The sequence below is a fragment of the Suncus etruscus genome, chromosome 5 (assembly GCF_024139225.1).
Source record: "Suncus etruscus isolate mSunEtr1 chromosome 5, mSunEtr1.pri.cur, whole genome shotgun sequence".
Classification (NCBI taxonomy): domain Eukaryota; kingdom Metazoa; phylum Chordata; class Mammalia; order Eulipotyphla; family Soricidae; genus Suncus; species Suncus etruscus.
Genome location: NC_064852.1, coordinates 100983475 through 101004675, shown reverse-complemented (window position 1 = coordinate 101004675; position 21201 = coordinate 100983475). Strand labels below are relative to the sequence as shown.

Below are 21201 nucleotides of genomic sequence, written 5' to 3'. Positions count from 1 at the left end.
ATAACAAATAGTTGAAAAGAGTTGTTAATGCTCAACTTATAGTTACTAGTATAAATAACTTATATAACTTCTGTTGATTATTTAAAACTTAATGATTACAGATTTGTTAACCTAGGAAAGTTAAAAAAATTTCTATTCAATGCAAAATATTTAAGATGTTATGAAGAATTCATAGAATTAAAACTTTAAATCCATGTGATTTTCAACTCTGACTGTTACTACAGAACAATTAATTTTAAGTAAATAATGTAAAAGAAAAATATTTTTCTAAAAAATAACTTTGAAAACCACAAAACCTTAATAATAAAAAAAGAAAATGTAAAAGAAGACAACCTGGTGTAAAGAAACATCAAATATATTTTAGCAATTTTCTTTCTAATTGAAGGGTTTGCTTAGTACTAGCAAGAAAGTACTAAAACTGCTATGACTTAAAAATAAAGTGTCAATGGCTGGAGTGATGGCGCAGCCTTAGGGCTTTTATCTTTTGTGGTGGACAGCGGCTTGATCCCCCGGCATCCCATATGGTCCCCCAAGTCAGGAGTGATTTCTGAGCGCATAGCCAGAAGTCACCCTTGCGTGTCACTGGATGTGGTCCCCTCCAAATGAAAAATGTCATATGCTGCTAATGCTGCTATATCCAAATAATTATAATTAGTGTGTTCAGAAATAAACATGATAAATCAATTTTGAAGATGCTTTTTGTTTGAATTTTAATTACTAACTTGTATTTTTCAAGGGTTTAAAGTATAATTTGAGGCCAGTATGAGAAGTGCATCTTCTAATGCAATTGTCTGGCATTTAGTCCTAGATGTTTCATGGTCTTCAGGAGTAATTCCAAGCACAGAATCATAAATTGCCCCTAAACATGGCTATATGTGACATAGAAAGTTAACTGCTCCCTACCTCACTCACCCAATCCAAATAGTTTCACTGTGAAAATCCGCAAAAACTTTTTTATACATATTTCATGTTCGGCCACTGAACATGGTCCAAAATGGACCATCAAAATTACATAACAAATAATCATCTTATTTGTGTGAAGTATGTAATGGTAAAAAATTGGTATCTAATTTTCTGAATAAAAAAAATCTGCTGAAACTCAATATCCAAGCAGAGAAACAGAGCTACAATTCCTTTTGTTTAAAAGTGATTACATTGGGGTTAGACAGATAATATAGGGTTAAGGCACTTATCTTACATGGAATGAGTCCCTATGTGGATTCCTGGAACTGCATGTGGTTCCTTGCACTGCCAAGAATGACTTATTTTTCTTTTTGGTTTTTCAGGCCACACCCGTTTGATGCTAAGCACTCAGAAATTGCCCCTGGCTTGGGGGGACCATATGGGACGCCAGGATTGAACCGCGGTCTTTCCTTGGCTAGCGCTTGCAAGGCAGACACCTTACCTCTAGCGCCACCTTGCCGGCCCCCAAGAATGACTATTGAGCAGAGTTAGGAATAACCTTTGGGCATAGTCGCTCCAAAATAAAAATTAAAGTAACTTCTCTGGAGCATTTTATATTTAATTTTAGAAAAATTATATTTTTGAATATACACTGGTCAAGATTTTAAAAAATGTTATATTTTTGAATGTATCAAGCTTCTTTATATTTAAATACTTTTTTTTAATATTTCAGGTATATCATATTTATTTTTTTATTTTTTGTAAGTATTGAAATAAAATCAGAACACTAATCACTACTTCAAAATTTAAAACCAGAACACTAATCACTACTCCAAAATTTAAAAAATGCTATTATTTTCTAATCTATTTCAGAAATACTAATCAAAATTAACTTGTGATGAATAAAATTATTTTTTTTCACTAAAAATTTTCAAACACATAAGAATAATAGGTAAAAGCACAACTAATTTTAAAAAGAATGGAAAATCAAATTGGATTTAAAAAAATCCTGTGTGAAGTTTTGAGGAGTTAAATTAACATTTCTAATACTTCAGCATCAATATCTGAAACATTTACCTTATAGTGTGATGAAGCAATTACTATCTTGTAATTCCTTTAAATTTATTCATTTCACAGTAACATTATTAATCTCTTCACGTAACTCACTTCAAAATTACTTTTCACAAGAAATCTGTCTATTCCTACTAGGTTATTATTTTTGTGCAAAAAATTAAAGTATATGCCCTTCCTGGAGCAGGATTTTCAGCTGGCACGGGCTGGCTCCTGGCAGACCTCCGTATGTGCCAGGGGCCTCTTGGCCTGGCCTAGGGTAGGGGGGCCCGGACCTGGGTCACCCGACCCCCCTCTCCCCCTTTCCTCCGGATCTCCAGGTGGGTTCCTGGGAGGACCTGATGGGGCACCCTGGGTTTTCCCCACTCCCAGGTCGGCTCCGGAGATTGGCTTAGGGGGTGGACTTTGATCTGGGGGGTGGCAGATAGCTGCTCAGTTATACTCAGGCTGTCACCGACAATTTCATACCAGTCTACATGTTGCAAACCTCCCAACCATCAGTACCCCAGATTTATCCTTCTTAACTTCAGTAACACACAGTTCTAATCTCAAACCAAAGACATACAGTGGATCTAACAATCCCAGAACTATTTAGAAGGACATAAATTGAACACATATTGAACACATATATCGTTTGAATATTTTATGTGTATTTTCTTTAACAGCTGTAACTCTCTATATATTCTTCTACCATGATGTTTCTATCCACTTTTCATCTTGTCTTTTCTTTGTAAGCTGTTCAGGAAGGATTGTTGGTGGAACTGTCTCTCAGTTTAATGCCTATGATTGAACTATGTCATGGAAATTGCTGGTCTTGTTCCTATTGCCTCTAGATGGGCCGATAACGCCTTATTGCATTGATTCTTGTTTGCATAGACACATTAAAATGGGAAAACACTATACCTACAGATAAGTTCTTATCTAATAAATCTCAGTGCAATGTACCTTACACCCTGAACATTGATATAATGACCTGGCACAGGCCTCAGAAGAATGGGCATCCTCCATTCACGCCGGAACCAGGCAAGCTATCTATGAAACATCCAAGGTCTTTTATAGCAACAGCTGGAAGCAGTCCTCTACCAGGAAAGACACTACCAAGGGTCTGACATCGACTTCCTAAAAAGAGACTTCCGTTTACACTGAGAAGACGTGATAACAACAATGACCTGCTCTACAGGACATGGTTCTCTCTAGTGCCCCTTAAGTGTGAGGTGAAACGAGAGGATGCTCTGCACCATCCTGACTGCAATATGGGATATGCAGACTCCAGGATCTTTAATACAGAAGTATGATACCAACAACAGACTATGTGAGGAATGGAGGTGTATTGCCACGACAGACGATGACTTGGATTGGACAAACTAGTTTGCCTGGAGCCTAGAGTCAGTCCTGTGCCAGGAAACTTCAGGGGTAGGGTTTCCTTGTATTTAGACCATAATTTTTCTTTCCATGTCCCTTATGTTTTGGTGGGCCTGTGCAAACAAATGCCACTCTAACACCATTTTTTACTATGTTCCCTTGACTCCAATCCTTAAGAAAAACAAGCCACTAAAACTTTTGAGGTTAACTTAAACTAGTAAGCATGTGCATGGAACTAGAGAAATGTACTTTGCCCTCAATGTTTAAGGAGTTACATAAGTCTAATGTCTTTAGATTATATTGTGTGCTGCTAAGAAATAGTATGTACTACAACTGGGGATTTGAGGAACAAAGTAATTATATTGTACATGGGTTCAGTTTTGTTTTTCTTAATGTTCTTTGGCTGAAAGTTCAAGGCTGGGATATCATCGATGGGACTACCGAGAATTCTGTTTATGGGTGATTGTGCTTCCACTGTAACTTTACCCTGTCCTCTTTCTTTGCATCTTTGTTGTCATAATTAAAATAAAACAAAAACAAAAAAACCTAAAATGTGTTCAATAAAGTAGCATATAAACAGCAAAAACAACAACAACAACAACAAAAAATTAAAGTATACAATGTCTTTGATATTTTAGACATTCTTAAAGTGGAAATTATGCCAAATGAATAGATACTATGATAAATGATGGTTTAATCCTAACAAATCTTTCTGCTCTCAGAAAATACTTTTGGCAGACTTGGGGGACTACCTGGAATGCCTGGGATTGAACCTGGTTTGGCCATGTACAAAGCAAGTGTACTGCCTCTCTGCTATCACTCTGTCCCCAGTTTTAACCAATTTTTGTAAATTAAAGCAATGCACCTTTCTTAATATAACTTTCTGTAAAAACTATTGATTTTTTTCAACTTTTTTACTAATATAAATCCCATAAATTCAATGCTAAAACAGTTTTTGCCTATTATGAATAACACCATCATTTAGCAAATCTAGTAGTGTCTATTAAATAGCATGTACTGGGTATACCACAGTGGTCAAAGATTCATTATTTTATACTTAAGAATATTAATAATATAAATTATCTTGAAATAAAACAAAGATAAAAGAATACTTACATCAACAATTAAGAAGTCCAGCCAACACCAAGCGTTGGTGAAATATGTTTGATAGCCATATGCTACCCATTTTAGAAGCATTTCCAGAATGAAAATGTAAGTAAAAACTTTGTCAGCATATTCCAACATTGTTTTAATTGTCTTTCGCTGATCAATATATATATCTTCAAATGCCTATAAAGAGAATACATATTTATCTTTCCAAAACACTATACTGTGACACTTTTGAAGATGTTTAATGTATTTTTCTGTATAAGTACTTATTACATGGATATGTTCATATGTCTACTTCATATATCTCTCATATATATATACTTCATACACATATTACATTCATATGTTGGAAAAGTAAGACAGAACAGTAACTCTTGCTGGAGATTTCCTCACAGAGATTATTTGAATTAACCAGGGAATGAGTCATACTCTCAACTGATATAATCGGGAAAAAAGTGAAAGCATATTCTAATAAATTTATGATTCATTTAAGCTATGGTACTTGATGTCATATTCTGATACTATCATATTAACCCTGTTATTTATTCCTTTTGTACTACTCCTTTTATTCCTTTATGTTGACTCCCCCCAAAAGTTGAAGAAATAAAAAAATAAGTTCATAAGATAAGACTATTCATCACAGTGCTCAATTTTTTACAATTTGAGTTCATTAGCACCTATGTTAAATTAAAAACCTTTTTTAGTTGTTGTTTTGGGTCATATTTTACTGACCTCATGGCTTACTCATGGCTCTGAGATAAAAATTCAATCTTGGTGGTCTCTGGGAACCAGGATTCTGGGGATCAAACCTGGGTTGGCCACATGCAAGGAAATCTTACTCCCTGTATCTGTCCATCATACTCTCTTTATTTTTGTTGCTTGTACTTCTAAGCAGAGAGATGATATGGCAATGTTGATAAAATTAATTGCTTCTCATTAAGATCATAATATGTATGTTTCTAATATGAACATCTATTGCTATTTTACATTTCTATGTGTATATGCTCTTTTATGTGGTTAAAGAATATTAATTTCTAAAGAGATATGTAGATAAAGTCATTAGAAAAACACAGAGATAAATATAAACTTCTGGTCAAATGGTAAGGTTAAGTTTAAAGTTAAATATAGAGGTTGAGGCTGGAGAGATAGCACAGCAGTAGGGCGTTTGCCTTGCAAACTGCCGACCAGGACCAATAGTGGTTCGAATCCCAGCATCCCATATGGTCCCCAGTGCCTGTCAGGAGCGATTTCCGAGCCAGGAGTAACCCCTGAGCGCCACCAGGTGTGGCCTCCAAACCAAAAAAATGTATATAGAGAGATTAAAAATAGAGCTACATTATAAATAGCAATTTCACTTATATTTCACTTATGCATTATAAACAGCAATTTCACATTATATCAAGAATACAAAAACTACTAATATATTAAGATATATGCTTACATCATTGCAGTACTATTTACAATAACTGGTATCTGGAAACAAGCCATGTCAAACAATAGAGGATGGACAGTGAAATTATAATGTATACATATACATGCAAAGTAAATATGACTCATCTATAAGAATTAATGAATTCTTAACTTTTGCTACAACTTAATTAAACTAACTGGAATTTTTAGTGATACAAGTCAAAGGAAGGAGAACTACAGATGCTCTTATTCATATGTATAAAAAGGAATAAAGAAAAGAAATGGAATGCTCAATTAAATTGTAATTTGTAATAATTGAATTGTAATAATAGTACTGAGTTACCAAACAGGGATGGGAAATGGGCAGGAACTGGATGCATCACAAGCATAAAAACGAGGAGAGGTTTTATTTGAACACTTTGGTGGTTACTGAAATATGGTATTAAAATAATAAATATTAAGTGGATAGTAAAATATATTGCTTCAATAATAAAATAATAGTTTTCTGTAATAAGGGTCAAAGTGGTGGCACAAGCCATAAGGAGTCTGCCTTGAATGTGCTAGCTTAGGATGTACCATGATTTGATCCCCTGGCGTCCCATATATTCCCCCAAGCCAGGAGTAATTTTTGAGTGCATAGCCAGGAGTAACCCCTGAGCATCACCAGCATTGGGTATGACCCAAAAACCAAAAAAAGAAAGTTTTCTGTAATAATATTAAAGCATTTTATTTACTTATATCAAAACATTTATCATCTAACATTTATCATCTAACATTTATCATCTATTCTATGGCTTAATTATTTGATTTGTGTCAGTATAAGCTGCTTTCTTTCTGTTCTTCCTTATAAATTTGCAAATTATTAGCAGAAATTGATCCTGATAAAATGAACACTTTCATATAAAGAGAAATTAAATCTTCAGTGAATCTCTTAGGCATGCTGCCCAATCTTGGTCAGAGTAATGGAGAGAATAATGGCCACAAAATATAGACAGAATTTAAAAGATAAAGAAAATGACCCCTAAGGAATGATCAGTTCTTTATAAAAAGATAACAAAAAATCATCAGAAATTAGATGTGGAAATGACTTTTCAATTTATTAATTTCCAGAACACTAATTGTATTAATTAGTTACATTATTATTGCTGTGCTTTATTTTCTTGTTTTTGTTTTCTTTTTGGTTCAAACCCGACGGCGCTCAGGGGTTACTTCTGGCTCTGAACTCAGAAATCGCTCCTGGCAGGCTCGGATGACCATATGGGACGCCAGGAATCTTTCTATGTTGACTGCATGCAAGACAAACACCCTACTGTTGTGCTACCTCTCTGGACCCTTATTTTCTTGCTATGCTCTGAATACTATTATTCAGTTAGGTTATAGTATGTTGCTATAATAACTGTCAGTTACTGAATAATAAGAAAATTTAGTAAACTGATGAGTAAAGTATTAAACATTAAATAAGTAAAAGTATTAAACATTAAAAATAAGTAAAGAACATGTACACATTAAGTATACAGTTTGAAAAATAAAAAAAAACTGACTATTAAAATTATTTGATACATAAAAAAGGACACAAGGAAATGAAAGCACATCTCCTGCACATTGATTGGGAGGTTTAACATAATTAAAATAGTAATACTCCGTAAAGCATTATACAGATTCAATGTGGTTCCTATAAATAAAATAAGGGTTATCATTTTCCCTAAATTCAAACTGTAGTAAAAAGCCATAGTAATTAAAATTATATTATGTGGCTATAATAACTGTCAGTTACTGAATAATAAGAAAATTTAGTAAACTGATGAGTAAAGTATTAAACATTAAAGAATAAGTAAAGATGGTTTTTGAATAATGACTCTCAAATTAGTGTAATAGATTTGAATATCCTGAGATATATTCCCACATATATAATAAATATTTGAAAAATGTGCAAAAAATGTGAGGTGGAACAAAGAAAGCCTCTTCAACAAGTGTTGCTAAAACTGGATGGATATAGGGGCCAGAGTGATATCACAGTGAATAGAGCATTTGCCTTGTACGTGACTGACCTGGGTTTAGTTCCTGGCATTCCATATGGTCCATGAGTCTTTCAGAAGTAATTTTTGAGCACAGGAACCATGAGTAACCCCTGAGCACCATCGTGTGTGGCCCAACTCCCCACCCCCAATCAGGTAGTACAAGAAAATGAAGTCAAACCTTTTTAACACACCCATGCATAAGGGACAAATCCAAATGAAATAAAGATTTTGATATTAAACCTGAAACTATAGAAAAACATAGGAAGAACTTCGTATGACATTAAAGCTAAAGGCATCTTGAAGGATGAAACATCATAGACCATACAGGTAGAAGAAAAGATAAACAAATAGGACTACATTAAACTAGGAAGCTTGTGCACCCCTGCTACATCCCCCCCATGTCAAAAAATCCTGAGACCTACAAAGAAATCAAGTTTAAAAAGGCCCTAATTGCCTAAGGGAGGTTATTTAAAAAGCTTTCTTCTATTACAGGAACTTTTTCAAAGTAGTCTGTACTCACAGAGAGGATGTTTGTAAAAGTAGCACCTGTAAGAAAAGATGCTTGAAAAGAAATAACCTGTACTCACAGACATTAGGGTCCTGAAAAAACTTGTTTGCCTGTCCATGAGGCATTTGGGAAATAAAAGGATGTAGTATAAATATTAATTGAGACATAATTTTAGCTGACATTTTAAAGATTACTCATATATATAAACATACTCTATGAGGAACATTTGCTTAGATTCAAGTATTTTTATTTAGTCTTATAAACTTATTTTTATTTAGTTTTATATAAATTATACTCATCCTCTAATCTAACTTTGCTCTTAGCAGTCATAATATGCATAAAACCAAAAACAATACTAACTGACCTTGCTGGCTAGGGCTCTCAGATAGCAAAAAGCGGCTTCAAAGTGAAACTGTACTGTGTCAAAATATGTTTTGAACAATTTAACCCTGTGCTTTTTTTTGGTTAAATTACTTTTGTCTAAATAAATTTGTTTAAAAATTATGACTTGTCAAGAAATTGAGAAAATATATTCCACTTTGTGCTTTTAATAAATGGAACACACCTTGAATACAAACTTGAGTCCTTAACCTTTGTCTCCCACAGCCATCCATGCACACACTTTTCAAGGGAACCCCAAAGATTTTGTAGTTTCAGGGCCAATCAGTCTGTGACACACCCCAAGGGAATTCATGACCAGGATACAAAGACTGCTCACAAAATGGGAGAAATTATTCACCCATCTATTAGATTAATGTCTAAGATATGTAAGGCACTGGTAGGCTTAACAAGAAGTAAAAAATCGAACCCCATCAAAAATAAGGAGAGGAAATGAACAGAAATCTCAAGAAATAAATACAGATGGCCAAAGGCACATGGAAAAATGCTCTACATCATTAATCATTCTGAAAATGCAAATCAAAACAACACTGAGATATCATCTCATACCACAGAAACTGGCACACATCAAGAACAGGAGCAACCAGTACTACCATTGATGAGACATTCATCAATGCTTTTTTTGGAAAACAATTTGGAATATAATAAAAATAATAAAAATTGAGCTTCTGTTTGACCCAGTAATACCATCATTAGGAATATATCTTAAGGGCTCAAAAGCTCAATGCAGAAAAGGCATCTGCAATCCTATGTTCATTGCAGCACTATTCATAATAGCCAGAATCTGGAAACCTCTCAGTGCCCCAGAACAAAAGAGTGAATACAAAAAAAATCATCTATATAATGGAATACAATGCAGCTGTTAGGAAAAAAATTAAGTCCTAAAATATGCAAATGCATGGACAGACATGGAGAATATCATGCTGAGTGAAATGATTCAGACACAAAGGGAATGATCACTCATCTTCAGTATAAATAAAGAGAAGATAAAAAGTGGTTAGGATCGTCACTGTATAAGAGAATATTTAGTAAGACTTATAGTTGTCAGGGAAAAACAAAATATTCTAAAGACATACGTGTCCATTTTATGTCTTTTGAAACAGTTCAGGGTTGTTACACACAATGCACGGCTTTGGTCTGTGATTAGGATTGTGCAATACTGAAGTTAAAAAGAGTAATGTGGGGGCCGGAGAGATAGCATGGAGGTAAGGCGTTTGCCTTTCATGCAGAAGGTCATTGGTTCAAATCCCGGTATCCCATATGGTCCCCCATGCTTGCCAGGAGCAATTTCTGAGCATGAAGCCAGGAGTAACTCCTGAGCACTGCTGGGTGTGAGCTAAAAACCAAAAAAAAAAAAAAAAAAAAAAGAGTAATATGGGTTAGTGATGTTTGGGTGAGAGAGTTAAGGAGTAAAAATGAGCTTTGAAGGAGTGTGGAAAAGGGCAGAATACAAAATGGACATTCTGGATATGCAAAACATAACATAAAGATAAGAAATACTCTTAATACAAGCCTATCAAGGCTCCCAGCGTACCCAAGTTAGGAAGAAGGCCTTCCTCATGGGGTCTCCCCCAACCCCATGTCGGCTAGGGCTAGCCTCCAGCTCAAGAGAGGATCGAGAGAGAGCCGGAAGCCAGGATCTGCCCGCCCTACACCCTGTGCCCTTCCCTCCCTAGAGCTGAAAGAGTCCCCCATTTTAATGCTTATGATTGAACCATATCATGGGGATTATTGGACTTGTTCTTATGTCCCCCATATGCACCAATAACGCCACGTGGCATTGCTCCTTTTTTGCATAGGCACATTAAAATGAGAAAATACTATACATACAAATAAGATCCTATCTAATAGAGATTGGAATACACAAATCTTATAGTGCAAAGGGACCTTACACCCTGAACATTGACATAATGACCTGGCACAGGCCTCAGAAGAAAGGGCATTTTCCATTCACCCCTGAACCAGGGAAGCCATCCACGAAACATCCAGGTTTGTCTATAACATCACCTGGAAGCAATCCTCTACCATGGAAGATCCTACCACTGCTCAGACATCGACCTGCTCAAAAGAGACTTCCCTTAACACTGACCTGCTTACAGGACAGGGCTTCCTGCATTGCCATTTAATGGTTAGGTGAAACGAGAGGATGCTCCACATCCTGACTTCAATGTAGGATATGCAGATTCCAGGATCTTTAATACAGAAACATGATACCAACAACAGAGACTGTGTGAAAAGTGTGTTGGCACTACGGACAATGTCTTGGATTGGACGATAACTTGCCTGGAGCCTAGAGTTGGTCTTATGCCAGGAAATTTCAGGAGTAGGATCTCTTGGTATTTAGGCCAAGGTTATTCCTTTCCATGCCTCTCATATTTTGGTGGGCCTATGCAAACAACAATTGCAACTCTAACACCGTTTTTACTGTGCTCCTTTGACTCTAATCCTTACAAAAAAACCCACTTAAAATTTGAGGTTAACTTAAGCTAATATGCATGTACATGGAAATGTAAAAAATACTATGCCTCTAATGTTTAAGGAGTTATGTAAGTTTTATGGCGTTAGATTGCTTTGTGTGCTGTTAAGAAATATTATAATGTGTTACAATCTTGGGACTTGAGGGACAAAGTAATTGTTCATGGATTCTGTTTTATTTATCTTAATGTTCTTTGGCTGAAAGTTCAAAGTTAAGATATCAGCAAGGGGACTTCTGAGAATTATGTTATGGGTGATTGTCCTTCCACTGTAACTTTACCTTGTCCTCTTTCTTTGCATCTTTGTTCTCATAATTAAAAATAAAAAAATTTAAAAAAAAGAATAAATAAAACACTCAGAGTATAGGAATAATACTCAAAAAACAATAACAGAGAAGGGATATCCAGGTCAAAAATAGTTGAAAATGGTCACTCTGGACAAGAACTGAAAATTAAAAGGAAGTAAAGTGATACATATGAAACCCCTTCAATAACAGTAATCAATATTGTTTGGAGAGAGAGGAAGAGAAACAGAGAGGGGAAGGGAAGGAGATAGTCTATCATAAAGACATATACGCAGGCTGAGAGGTGGTGGAGGTAATGGCGGAATGACTGGAGGGTAACTAGGGAAATTGGTAGCAGAAAATAAACACAGGTAAAGGGAGATTGTTGAACTTTAACTCTGTATCTCACGATTTAATAAAATATGTCAATGTAGAAAAAAATGAATAAATCATCAATAATAGATATTTCCAAAATTAATATTGTATCACTTTTCTTAATATTCACTCACCAGAGCACCACTACTAAGTAGAATCATAAACACAATGAAGGTCTCAAACCAATTATGTTCTACTATGCGGAAACAAGTCCTTCTTAAGTTCCACCACTGTTTTCCTCTTCCTTCTTCCACACTGACTTGACAACATTTGAATCTTCGTACACAGCCTGCAAATATAATAATGTCAAATAAGTTTTTATAAATAGCTTTCAGTTTCTAAACAACCGTTGGCCTTGAAATGATTAGTATTATTAGCATAGCCTTTCTAATTTACTAAGATAACTCTAAACCGGGTGTAACAAGAAGACATTCTTTAGCTAATAAAGTTGAGAACACTCTTCAGGCTCTTTAAATGACATCCTGGATAATATAAACATTTGTGTGTGTGTTTTAAGTATTAATATCCAAGAAAGATTTAGTTAAATACAAACAAGTGTAGTTTTGTCTTGTACTATAGTATCCAGAAGTATTTTGTTGATTCCATTGTAGAAAATCGACTAATTGAAATTAGTAATAATCAGAAAATTCTTCAAAGAGAATAGAGATCAATAATATAGATCTTTCTCAACACTCCTGAATTTTTTTGGTTAGGTATTCTAGTGTGCTCCTAGACGAAAACTTGGAAGATTAAAATAAAATAATTTAGTTCTCTAAAATAAGATGGGAATGGCTGCTGCTTTAATTTTTGTATTGTCTTCCTTTTACTGCTTTCACTCAAACAAAAAAAAATAAAATCAATATTTATTGTGCCTCAAAAACATCAAATATACTGATAGAAAAAGGAAAAAAAAAAGAAAGAAAAGGAAAGAAGGGAGGAAGTCAAGTAGGACAATAGTAAGGATTTACATATTAGTTTAAAATGAAAAAGGGGAATCTTATAGGGTAGCATGTGATTAGAAATCAGAAAAAGCAAGTGATAATATTTATTATAGCTTTTAAGAGAGTTCTCTTTGTGGGGTACACTCAGAAATTTCCCTCTAGCAGCACAGGACTAATGCTTTGGTTCTCTCTGGACTTGGGCTCAAACCAATAATTATAGTTTAAGTCTCAGAGCCTCAAAGATTGTGGATATCACCTTTAACAACTAAGATCTCTCTACAGCCTCAACAATCTCCTTCTGGAGATTAACTTGCTAGAAGGGGTGCTGCCTGATTTATAAATAATTTAATAAAGCCAATTAGATCTTGGGAAGATGTTGATTGATGTACATAATTTGCATGGTAAATAGAGGGAAATGATCAAGTTCCTGGAAGGAATCACTAACTACAGAAAATGCAAACACATTCATGTTTAATATTCAAATCCCTAGGGCCATGGGACTAGTAGTCATGGGGAATACAAATACTTAAACTGATTGCTCATAGTGTATCAGGCTTCATAGAGGCTGATTAGGCACTGGATGTAGACTATTTAGTTCTTATATTATCAATTAAGCACTGGAATATATTCATCTTACCCAAAATTTAGGCTTATTTTTGTTTTCTTTTGTTTTGTTTGTTTTTGGGCCACACCTGGTGATGTCCAAGGGTTACTCCTGACTTGGGGGGCCATATGGGAAGCCAGCGATCAAACCGTGTCCATCCTAGGTCAGATACGTGCAAGACAAATGCCCTACCACTGTGCCACTGCTTGGAACCCACCAAAATTAAGTATTTTTGATTCATTTAATTTGTCAAAAGTTATTGCTAAATTTATTTTGTTTGTTTATGACAGTGCTCAGGGGCTACTTTCAGTTCTGTCTTGGTCACTCCAAGCATGTTTAAGGAAACATATAGTATCAAGGATTGAACTTGGACCTCCTGTATGCAAACTGGCACTCAGCCTTTTGGAGCTATCTCCAAAAGATAACCAGCACAGTTACTCTGGCTCTGTGTTCAGGCATCACTCTTGGTGGTATTTAAAGAATTATAACTCAGGTTACCCACATGCCTGACAGGAACATTAATCCCTGTATTATCTCTCTGGCTCCATCCAAATGTAAATTTTAACTTAAATTCTATGTCTGAGAATCTTGATAATAATACTTATGATACCAACTTATTTATTTTAAAATTGCCATTTTAAAATATTCCAATTAGTCATTAGTTTTGATCCCATAAACATATTTTATTTCATTTTTATTAAATTTTCTACATAGTTGAATATGAAAACCAGACACACAATAAAATTTGAGTACCTTTACAGAGAGTCTTAAAGTTTTTCCATTTGTGTTTCCTTTTTGCTCAAGAAAACTTTATGCAATTGAATGCAATTAGCATTCAAATCAAACATTTACTGTTAATAAATCATAAATCAAACAAAATGTATTCTAATTTTAAAACAAAAGTAAAAGATTTATGCAATCTCATATAGGGCTGAAAACTTACAATTTAAGATGGTGGATGTTAGCCTCTAGAAGTAATTGAAATAGACCACAAAATTCTTTTCTATTATGTAGTCCATTTTGGGTGATCAATAGTTAATAAATACCTACACTGAACAAACAGATAAATATCATGAGCATCATTTTCTTTACCTTCAGTGAAACAGGCTTCAGGTTCAAGAGTTTCCTCAGGTTCCACCACAGGCTGCTCTTCTTCAGGTGCACCAATGTCTACTGTGCTGCCTTCAGAGGAACTACTGCTTTCGTTAAGTTTCTGTGCATGAGATTGGCATAAAAAGTACACTTTAATTTTGGAAACTAATAAAGAGCCAATCAAGAAAGAATTGATTATGAGTTTTATGAGCTGATTTCTAGGTTAAAGCAAAGGAGGAGTTGATAAAAAGAAAATGAAAAGAGGAAATGAGGATCTTATCAGATAACTTCTCTACCAGACTTGATAATGCAAGTATGAAATTAGATTACTGTGTTATAAAATTACTAATGGCCATCAGTCATAAGCACTAAGTAAAATAATATCCAATGAGGTAGAAAAGCCTCACAGGGATAAGTATGGGAAGGGAGTTAAAATAAGAGATACTGATCTGATTTTTTAAATGACCAAACACAGGCTGAGCCAGGCTAAATAATGTCAAAACCATAAAGTGAGAAAGACAAGATATTAGACCATTTTTCCTGAACCATAAGCCCGCATTCTATTTCTATTTAACCATATTGTTTGTAAAACTAAAGAATCAGTAGATACGGGGCCCGGAGAGATAGCACAGCGGTGTTTGCCTTGCAAGCAGCCGATCCAGGACCAAAGGTGGTTGGTTCGAATCCCGGTGTCCCATACGGTCCCCCGTGCCTGCCAGGAGCTATTTCTGAGCAGACAGCCAGGAGTAACCCCTGAGCATCGCCGGGTGTGCCCCCCCCAAAAAAAAAGAATTAGTAGATACACAAATATAATTTTCCTAAATTTGGGGGGAAAATATCAATATGAGCCTGATAGATGAAATAATATCTATAAAATTTAATGAAATTTAATCTTAAAATGAAAATCAAAACCACTGTACATAAACACAAACCAAAAGTTGAAATTATTAAGAATATTTATTAGCTGAAATAAGCTAACTTGGGGGTAGTTTTAGAATTGAACTTTCTTTAATTTTTGCTCATAGTAATCTATCAACTTAATCACATACTTTCTTTTTTTTTTTTTTTTTTTTTTTTTGGTTTTTGGGCCACACCCGGTGACGCTCAGGGGTTACTCCTGGCTATGCTCAGAAGTTGCTCCTGGCTTGGGGGACCATATGGGACGCCGGGGGATCGAACCGTGGTCCGTCCTAGGCTAGCACAGGCAAGGCAGGCACCTTACCTTTAGCGCCACCGCCCGGCCCCAATCACATACTTTCTATTTAGCAAACTTGTAATAGCAAATTATGGACAGCAATAAAGCCTTTGGGGATAGTATTTAATTCACAGGAAAACTTAAAAAATACTAATTGTAAAGTTTTTTCGAATTTTGAACAAAGTTTGCTTTTACCACAATTTTCTAATGATGCCAAATATTAAGCTCCATGTAAAAATGTATTCATTATTAAATGCAATTATTAGCCACTTAGGTTTCAATTTCTAGTATAATTTTGATTCCCAAGATGAAAGATTAAAAGTGGAGCTTGGAAAGATAATGCAGTGGATTGTTAATTTTGCCTTGCACACAGCCAACCAGATTTGAGCCATGGCATCGCATAAGGTCCCCCAAGCAGTGCAGGACATAATTCCTGAATGTAGAGCCAGGAGTAAGTACTAATCGCAGCTAGATATGGCCTAAGTCCCATTCCCCCCCAAAAATAAAGGCAAAAACAACATAAAATAAATTTTATTTTATTTCTACAAAATTGTACCTCTAAATGTCTTCCTTCCCCTGAGTATCCTGCCTTTGGACATTTTTTTGCTACCTTGTTGTATATCTTATAAGTCCTATATATGAAAGGATAATTTTTGTTCTGACTATACTCAGCATACTATTGTGGAGTTCTATCCATGTTTCTGTAAATTGCATGCTTTTCTTTCTTATAGCTACATAGCATCCTTTTGTGCATATATACACACCACAATTTCTTGATCTCAGGATTATTTCTTTCATATTAGGATATAGAGAAACAGCAGGGGAACAAATGCCTCAAGGTAATGTAACATAAGAACTGACCTAAGGAACTGAATTAACCACAATGGGGAGTTGGGGGGCGGGGCTAGTTGGGAGTAGGCAGGAGGGAAAATGAAAGGGTCAATGGTAGAGGGAAGTGCACTCTGGTGGAGAATACCATTCTACATGCTATATACATAAAACCCTATAAAAGGAGTTTTGTAAACTACATTACCTAAAAAAGTATATTCTCTAAAATTTGCATTTGTTTCATAACCCAACTATCTTCCTATGCATATTTTTCCTTTAATGCATAGAATTGAAAAAGAACTGACATTTTTATTTACTTTTAGGGACTCCTACATTTTAGTAAAATTTTATGTCTGTTAATTGAGGGCTTCTGTTCAGGAGACTGGGAGTCACCTCCTGTGACACTTGACTTATGATACAGGATGACCCAATTCTTGGGCAAGCAATGTTGGGGGCCTCTAGGGCTACACCTGACATTGCTCCAGGGACCATGTAATGCCAGGATGAAATATGAGATCCTACACATTGGATGTCTATACTCTAGTCTTCTGAAGTATCATCCTAATCCACAATCTGCATTTCAGAATGTTTTAGATGACTTCAAAATTATAAAATATTCTTTATTAGCAGTAAAATATCTTTTTTTTTGTGGAAAAGCTCCTAGTCTAGGCTTATGAAAGGGTGTATCATCATAGATCATCAGGGAAATGTTAATAAATACATAATATAGCACCTGATACTAGTGAGAATGGCCTATTTAAAAAACTCAGACAAGTATTGAAGGAAATGCAATAAAAAACAGAATTATTGTTCACAATTGGTGGGAAATGATTAGTGGACTAAATAGGTAAACTGGTTTGGCCTCTATGGAAAACAGTATGGAAATTTCTCAAAAATTTAAAAGTATAACTACCATATTACCCAGAGGTTTCATTTTTTGATATCTATACCAAGAGATAGAAAACTTATGGGGTAGAGGTAGGAGATAAACTGGTAAATTGGTGGAGGGAAATGAGCACTGGTAAAGGGGAGGTGTTGAAAACATTGTATGATTGAAACCCAACTATCAACAACTTTTTAAAACTTGTACCTTTCAGTGACTCAATTAAATAAAACTTTCAAATATACATGTACATATCTATGTTCATTGTGGCACTATTTATAATAGCCAACATATGAAACCAACATACATGTCCAACAACAGATATGCGGATAAATTGTGTGTATATATACACAATGAAATACTGCCCAGCTATAAAAAAGATGAAATCTTTCATTTTGTGACAACATGGATGAAATTAGATAATGCCATATTAAGAAAATAAGTCAGAAGGAGAAGAACAAATACTAGACGATCTCAGTGCTATGTGGAATATGAAGAAACATACAATGACAATTGAAAATAAAACTTTCAACAAAAAAAAAACTGAGTTTGCCAAATAGAATTAAGAAAGAGATAAGAAATCTAGGGACATTAGTATAGGAATAAAGGCACTTTGGTGGTATGTGTTATATAGTAATATTGTATGGCTAAAGAATAAAAGCTATTGAAAATCATATTATCTCAATTAAAATTAAATCAAAACCATCACAATCTGTATATTTTTATTAATACATGTTTACAATTTCATTATTATCATTGGTTCATTTTTTAAAATTAGGGTGACAACATACAGTTAATTCTTTATTTGATTGGGAAAATAACACTGAATTAAAATGGGTTAGAAAAGATTTGGAGATGTGTGGAAAGAATTCATCTTTACATCAGCATGAGATGTGAATTTGAATAAAGTATTAAAAGTTTATTTAGAGCAAGTTAAAAAGATTAAATATGCACTTTTATTAATTAAAAAGCTAATAAGACAATATTTTCTCTTTTGTTCTTAAAGAGGAAATTAATTTCATCTTAAAATTTACTACTTATGGGGCCGGAGAGATAGCATGGAGGTAAGGCATTTGCCTTTCATGCAGAAGGTCATTGGTCCCGGCATCCCATATGGTCCCCCGTGCCTGCCAGGAGCGATTTCTGAGTGTGGAGCCAGGAATAACCCCTGAGTGCTGCCGGGTATGACCCAAAAACTAAAAAACTAAAAACTAAAAAATAAATTTACTACTTATATAATAAAGCAATTAATTCTCATGGGTCTTTTTAGATTGAGAAATTATTTAAAAATCCACTTTACTGTTTGGTTAAGCTATTTTCAACCTTTTTTTTAAGGGGGGTCATCATCTTATTCATTTTTTTAAATATCTTTATTTAAACAACTTGATTACAAATATGATTGTAATTGGGTTTCCAACTAATTTTCAAGTAATTAGTTCATTTGAAATTATGCATATTCACACAGTTTTCAGAAGCTCATTTATGCATTGACTTGTATTGTCCAAGACTCTTTCACAGGCTAATTTAATAAGTGAGCTAAGAGAATGAAGGGACCACATAGATATGAAGCATCCACTTAACCATGTACACCAGAGCATTCAATAACCACTTAATAACTACAGACCTGATGGTAAGAGCATATTTCTTTCTTAGTGGATTATGTAACATTTCTCACTTAAAATTTTTTCTCTTCTATAGAAAATGATTTTGACCTTGAGGGTGAAGAAAAACAAAGCAAAGCAAATAAAATACAATAGTTCTTTACAGCCCATGATTAAAGTTTATTTTCTTGTTCATTACCTCAATCCTAAGTGTTTATCACTTTATTTTACACTTAATTTTATTCTGAGTTTTTCTCTATAATGTCTAATAATTGTTAAATTCCCAAATTATAAAATTAACTTAAATTAAGCCTAAAATTTAAGGAGAAAATGAATATAAAATTTATATATTTACATATGCACATACTTATATTTATTTTTCAAAGTTGGCAAGTATTGAGAAACAGTTTTAGTACCATTTAAAGGCAGCCATTTACAGGGCTGGCGCCATAGCACAGCAGGTAGGGCATTTGTACATGGCCAACTTGGGTTCGCTCTTCAGTATCCCTGATGGTCCTCCAAGTACAGAGCCAGGAGTAACCTTGAGCAATGTTGGATGTGGCCCCAAATCCAAATTGGGTATTTTTAAATTTAATTATATGCATATATTTTCAATATATACATATATTGTAAATAATTTACAAAATAATATTTTATATTAAAATATAAGTATTAATATTTAATTGTGTACAGTATGCATTAATAAATATTTCTAGTATGTACTAAGCATATTAAAAATTAAAATGACTTCTATTAAAGATACTAAAGAGAACCGCAATATATTATCAAAGGATAAAACTGTGCTGAAATTATTTTAGTATACAAATAACCAAAATAACCAAACATTAACTTACTAATTCTCATGTTATTTCTAACAAACAATTTCACCATTAAGATGTAGTTGGAAGGTTGATCTTCAGTAGGTTATGTTTACTATATAATATTGCTATTTATTGTAATATACAGTGCTGATCATAAACCTAAGTTAGAGTTGAAGGTGGAGGAATATAATCCTAATATGTCCTATATTTCCTTCTTAGAGATAAAGGTGTTGAAAATATTACTATTAAAATTAGTAATGCTGAGTAAATTGGTAGTGGGAAATAACACCAGTGAAGGGATGAATGGTGGAACATTGTATGTTCAAAACTCAACTATCAACAACTTTTTTAACTTTGTATATAATATCTTTGTATTTAATAAAAAATTACTACTTGAATAAAAGAAATGAAAAATAGTTATGCATCTTATTGAATCTTTACTTTAAGTAGATAATGTATAAAGTACTTTCCGTGTAATACATATAATATTCTAAAAGTATTTATATAGGTTGTTACCCTCATTTTTGATAGTTGGATGTTGAGAATTGAAAAGTTAGGACAAGTTGCATGGTAAATGATCATAAATAATAGAATTTAAGAGTTCAATATTTGGCATCATAGAATTATTTATATACAAATAGCATTAAAACTGTACTCTCACTTGGCTAAAACAAATGCTTAGATAATAGATAATGGATTATGAACATTTGTGATTTTAAGTTAGACAATACAATTTAATACCTTAAAGTCATATCATGATATTGTTAGATAAAACACATTGAAATTCAGAAACTGAAACATTAATATAGTCAAATAGTTTAGATTTAATAGAGATCATGACAGTACTTTGAAATAATAAGTCATGTTCCAATGTAAAATTTTAAACTTAAAGGTGGAAGAAATAGTTCTAAAAATTTATAAATGTGTGTATATAGATAGATAGATAGATAGATAGATAGATCTAAAATCATCTTTCTAAGGCAATTTATTAATATCAGTGATTTCACTGTCACTGGGTAACTTAAATAAATGAATGCAGATAAAAGAATAGACTTTAAAAAAACTTGACATTAATATATTATATTTCTAAATTTAAAATTTTTTAATAGCAGTTTAAATCACATCTAGCTGTATTCAGGGCTTATTCTTGGGAATGTGCTTAAGGATCATTCTTGGTGATACTCTGGGGTACTGAGGATAAGACACAGGTCAAGTACATGCAAGGGAAGTGCCTTAGCTACTGAATTATCTCTTCTTCCCCAATACTCTATATTTCTATTATAAAAAAAGTATTAATATATAAAGAATCTATTAGGGAATCT

At 33.9% G+C, this 21201-nt stretch overlaps 1 protein-coding gene and 1 long non-coding RNA gene across 6 annotated transcripts in view; one reads left to right on the top strand and one right to left on the bottom strand.

The window, feature by feature from the left end:
• Positions 1–21201, bottom strand: part of SCN1A (sodium voltage-gated channel alpha subunit 1) — a 162073-nt gene that overhangs the window by 44519 nt on the left and 96353 nt on the right. For 2 of the 5 annotated variants that reach the window (XM_049773370.1, XM_049773374.1), the window contains exons 18-20: positions 14552–14672; positions 12049–12203; positions 4453–4626 (exon numbers count right to left, since the gene is read on the bottom strand). The exons of 1 other annotated variant lie outside the window; for it this stretch is intronic. In XM_049773370.1, the coding sequence (XP_049629327.1) occupies positions 4453–4626; positions 12049–12203; positions 14552–14672 (450 nt within the window). The remainder of the gene's footprint in view (positions 1–4452; positions 4627–12048; positions 12204–14551; positions 14673–21201) is intronic. 2 more of the 5 variants (XM_049773373.1, XM_049773371.1) reach the window with 2 other exon arrangements.
• Positions 1–21201, top strand: part of LOC126009175 (uncharacterized) — a 138836-nt gene that overhangs the window by 83915 nt on the left and 33720 nt on the right. The gene's annotated exons all lie outside the window — the stretch shown is intronic.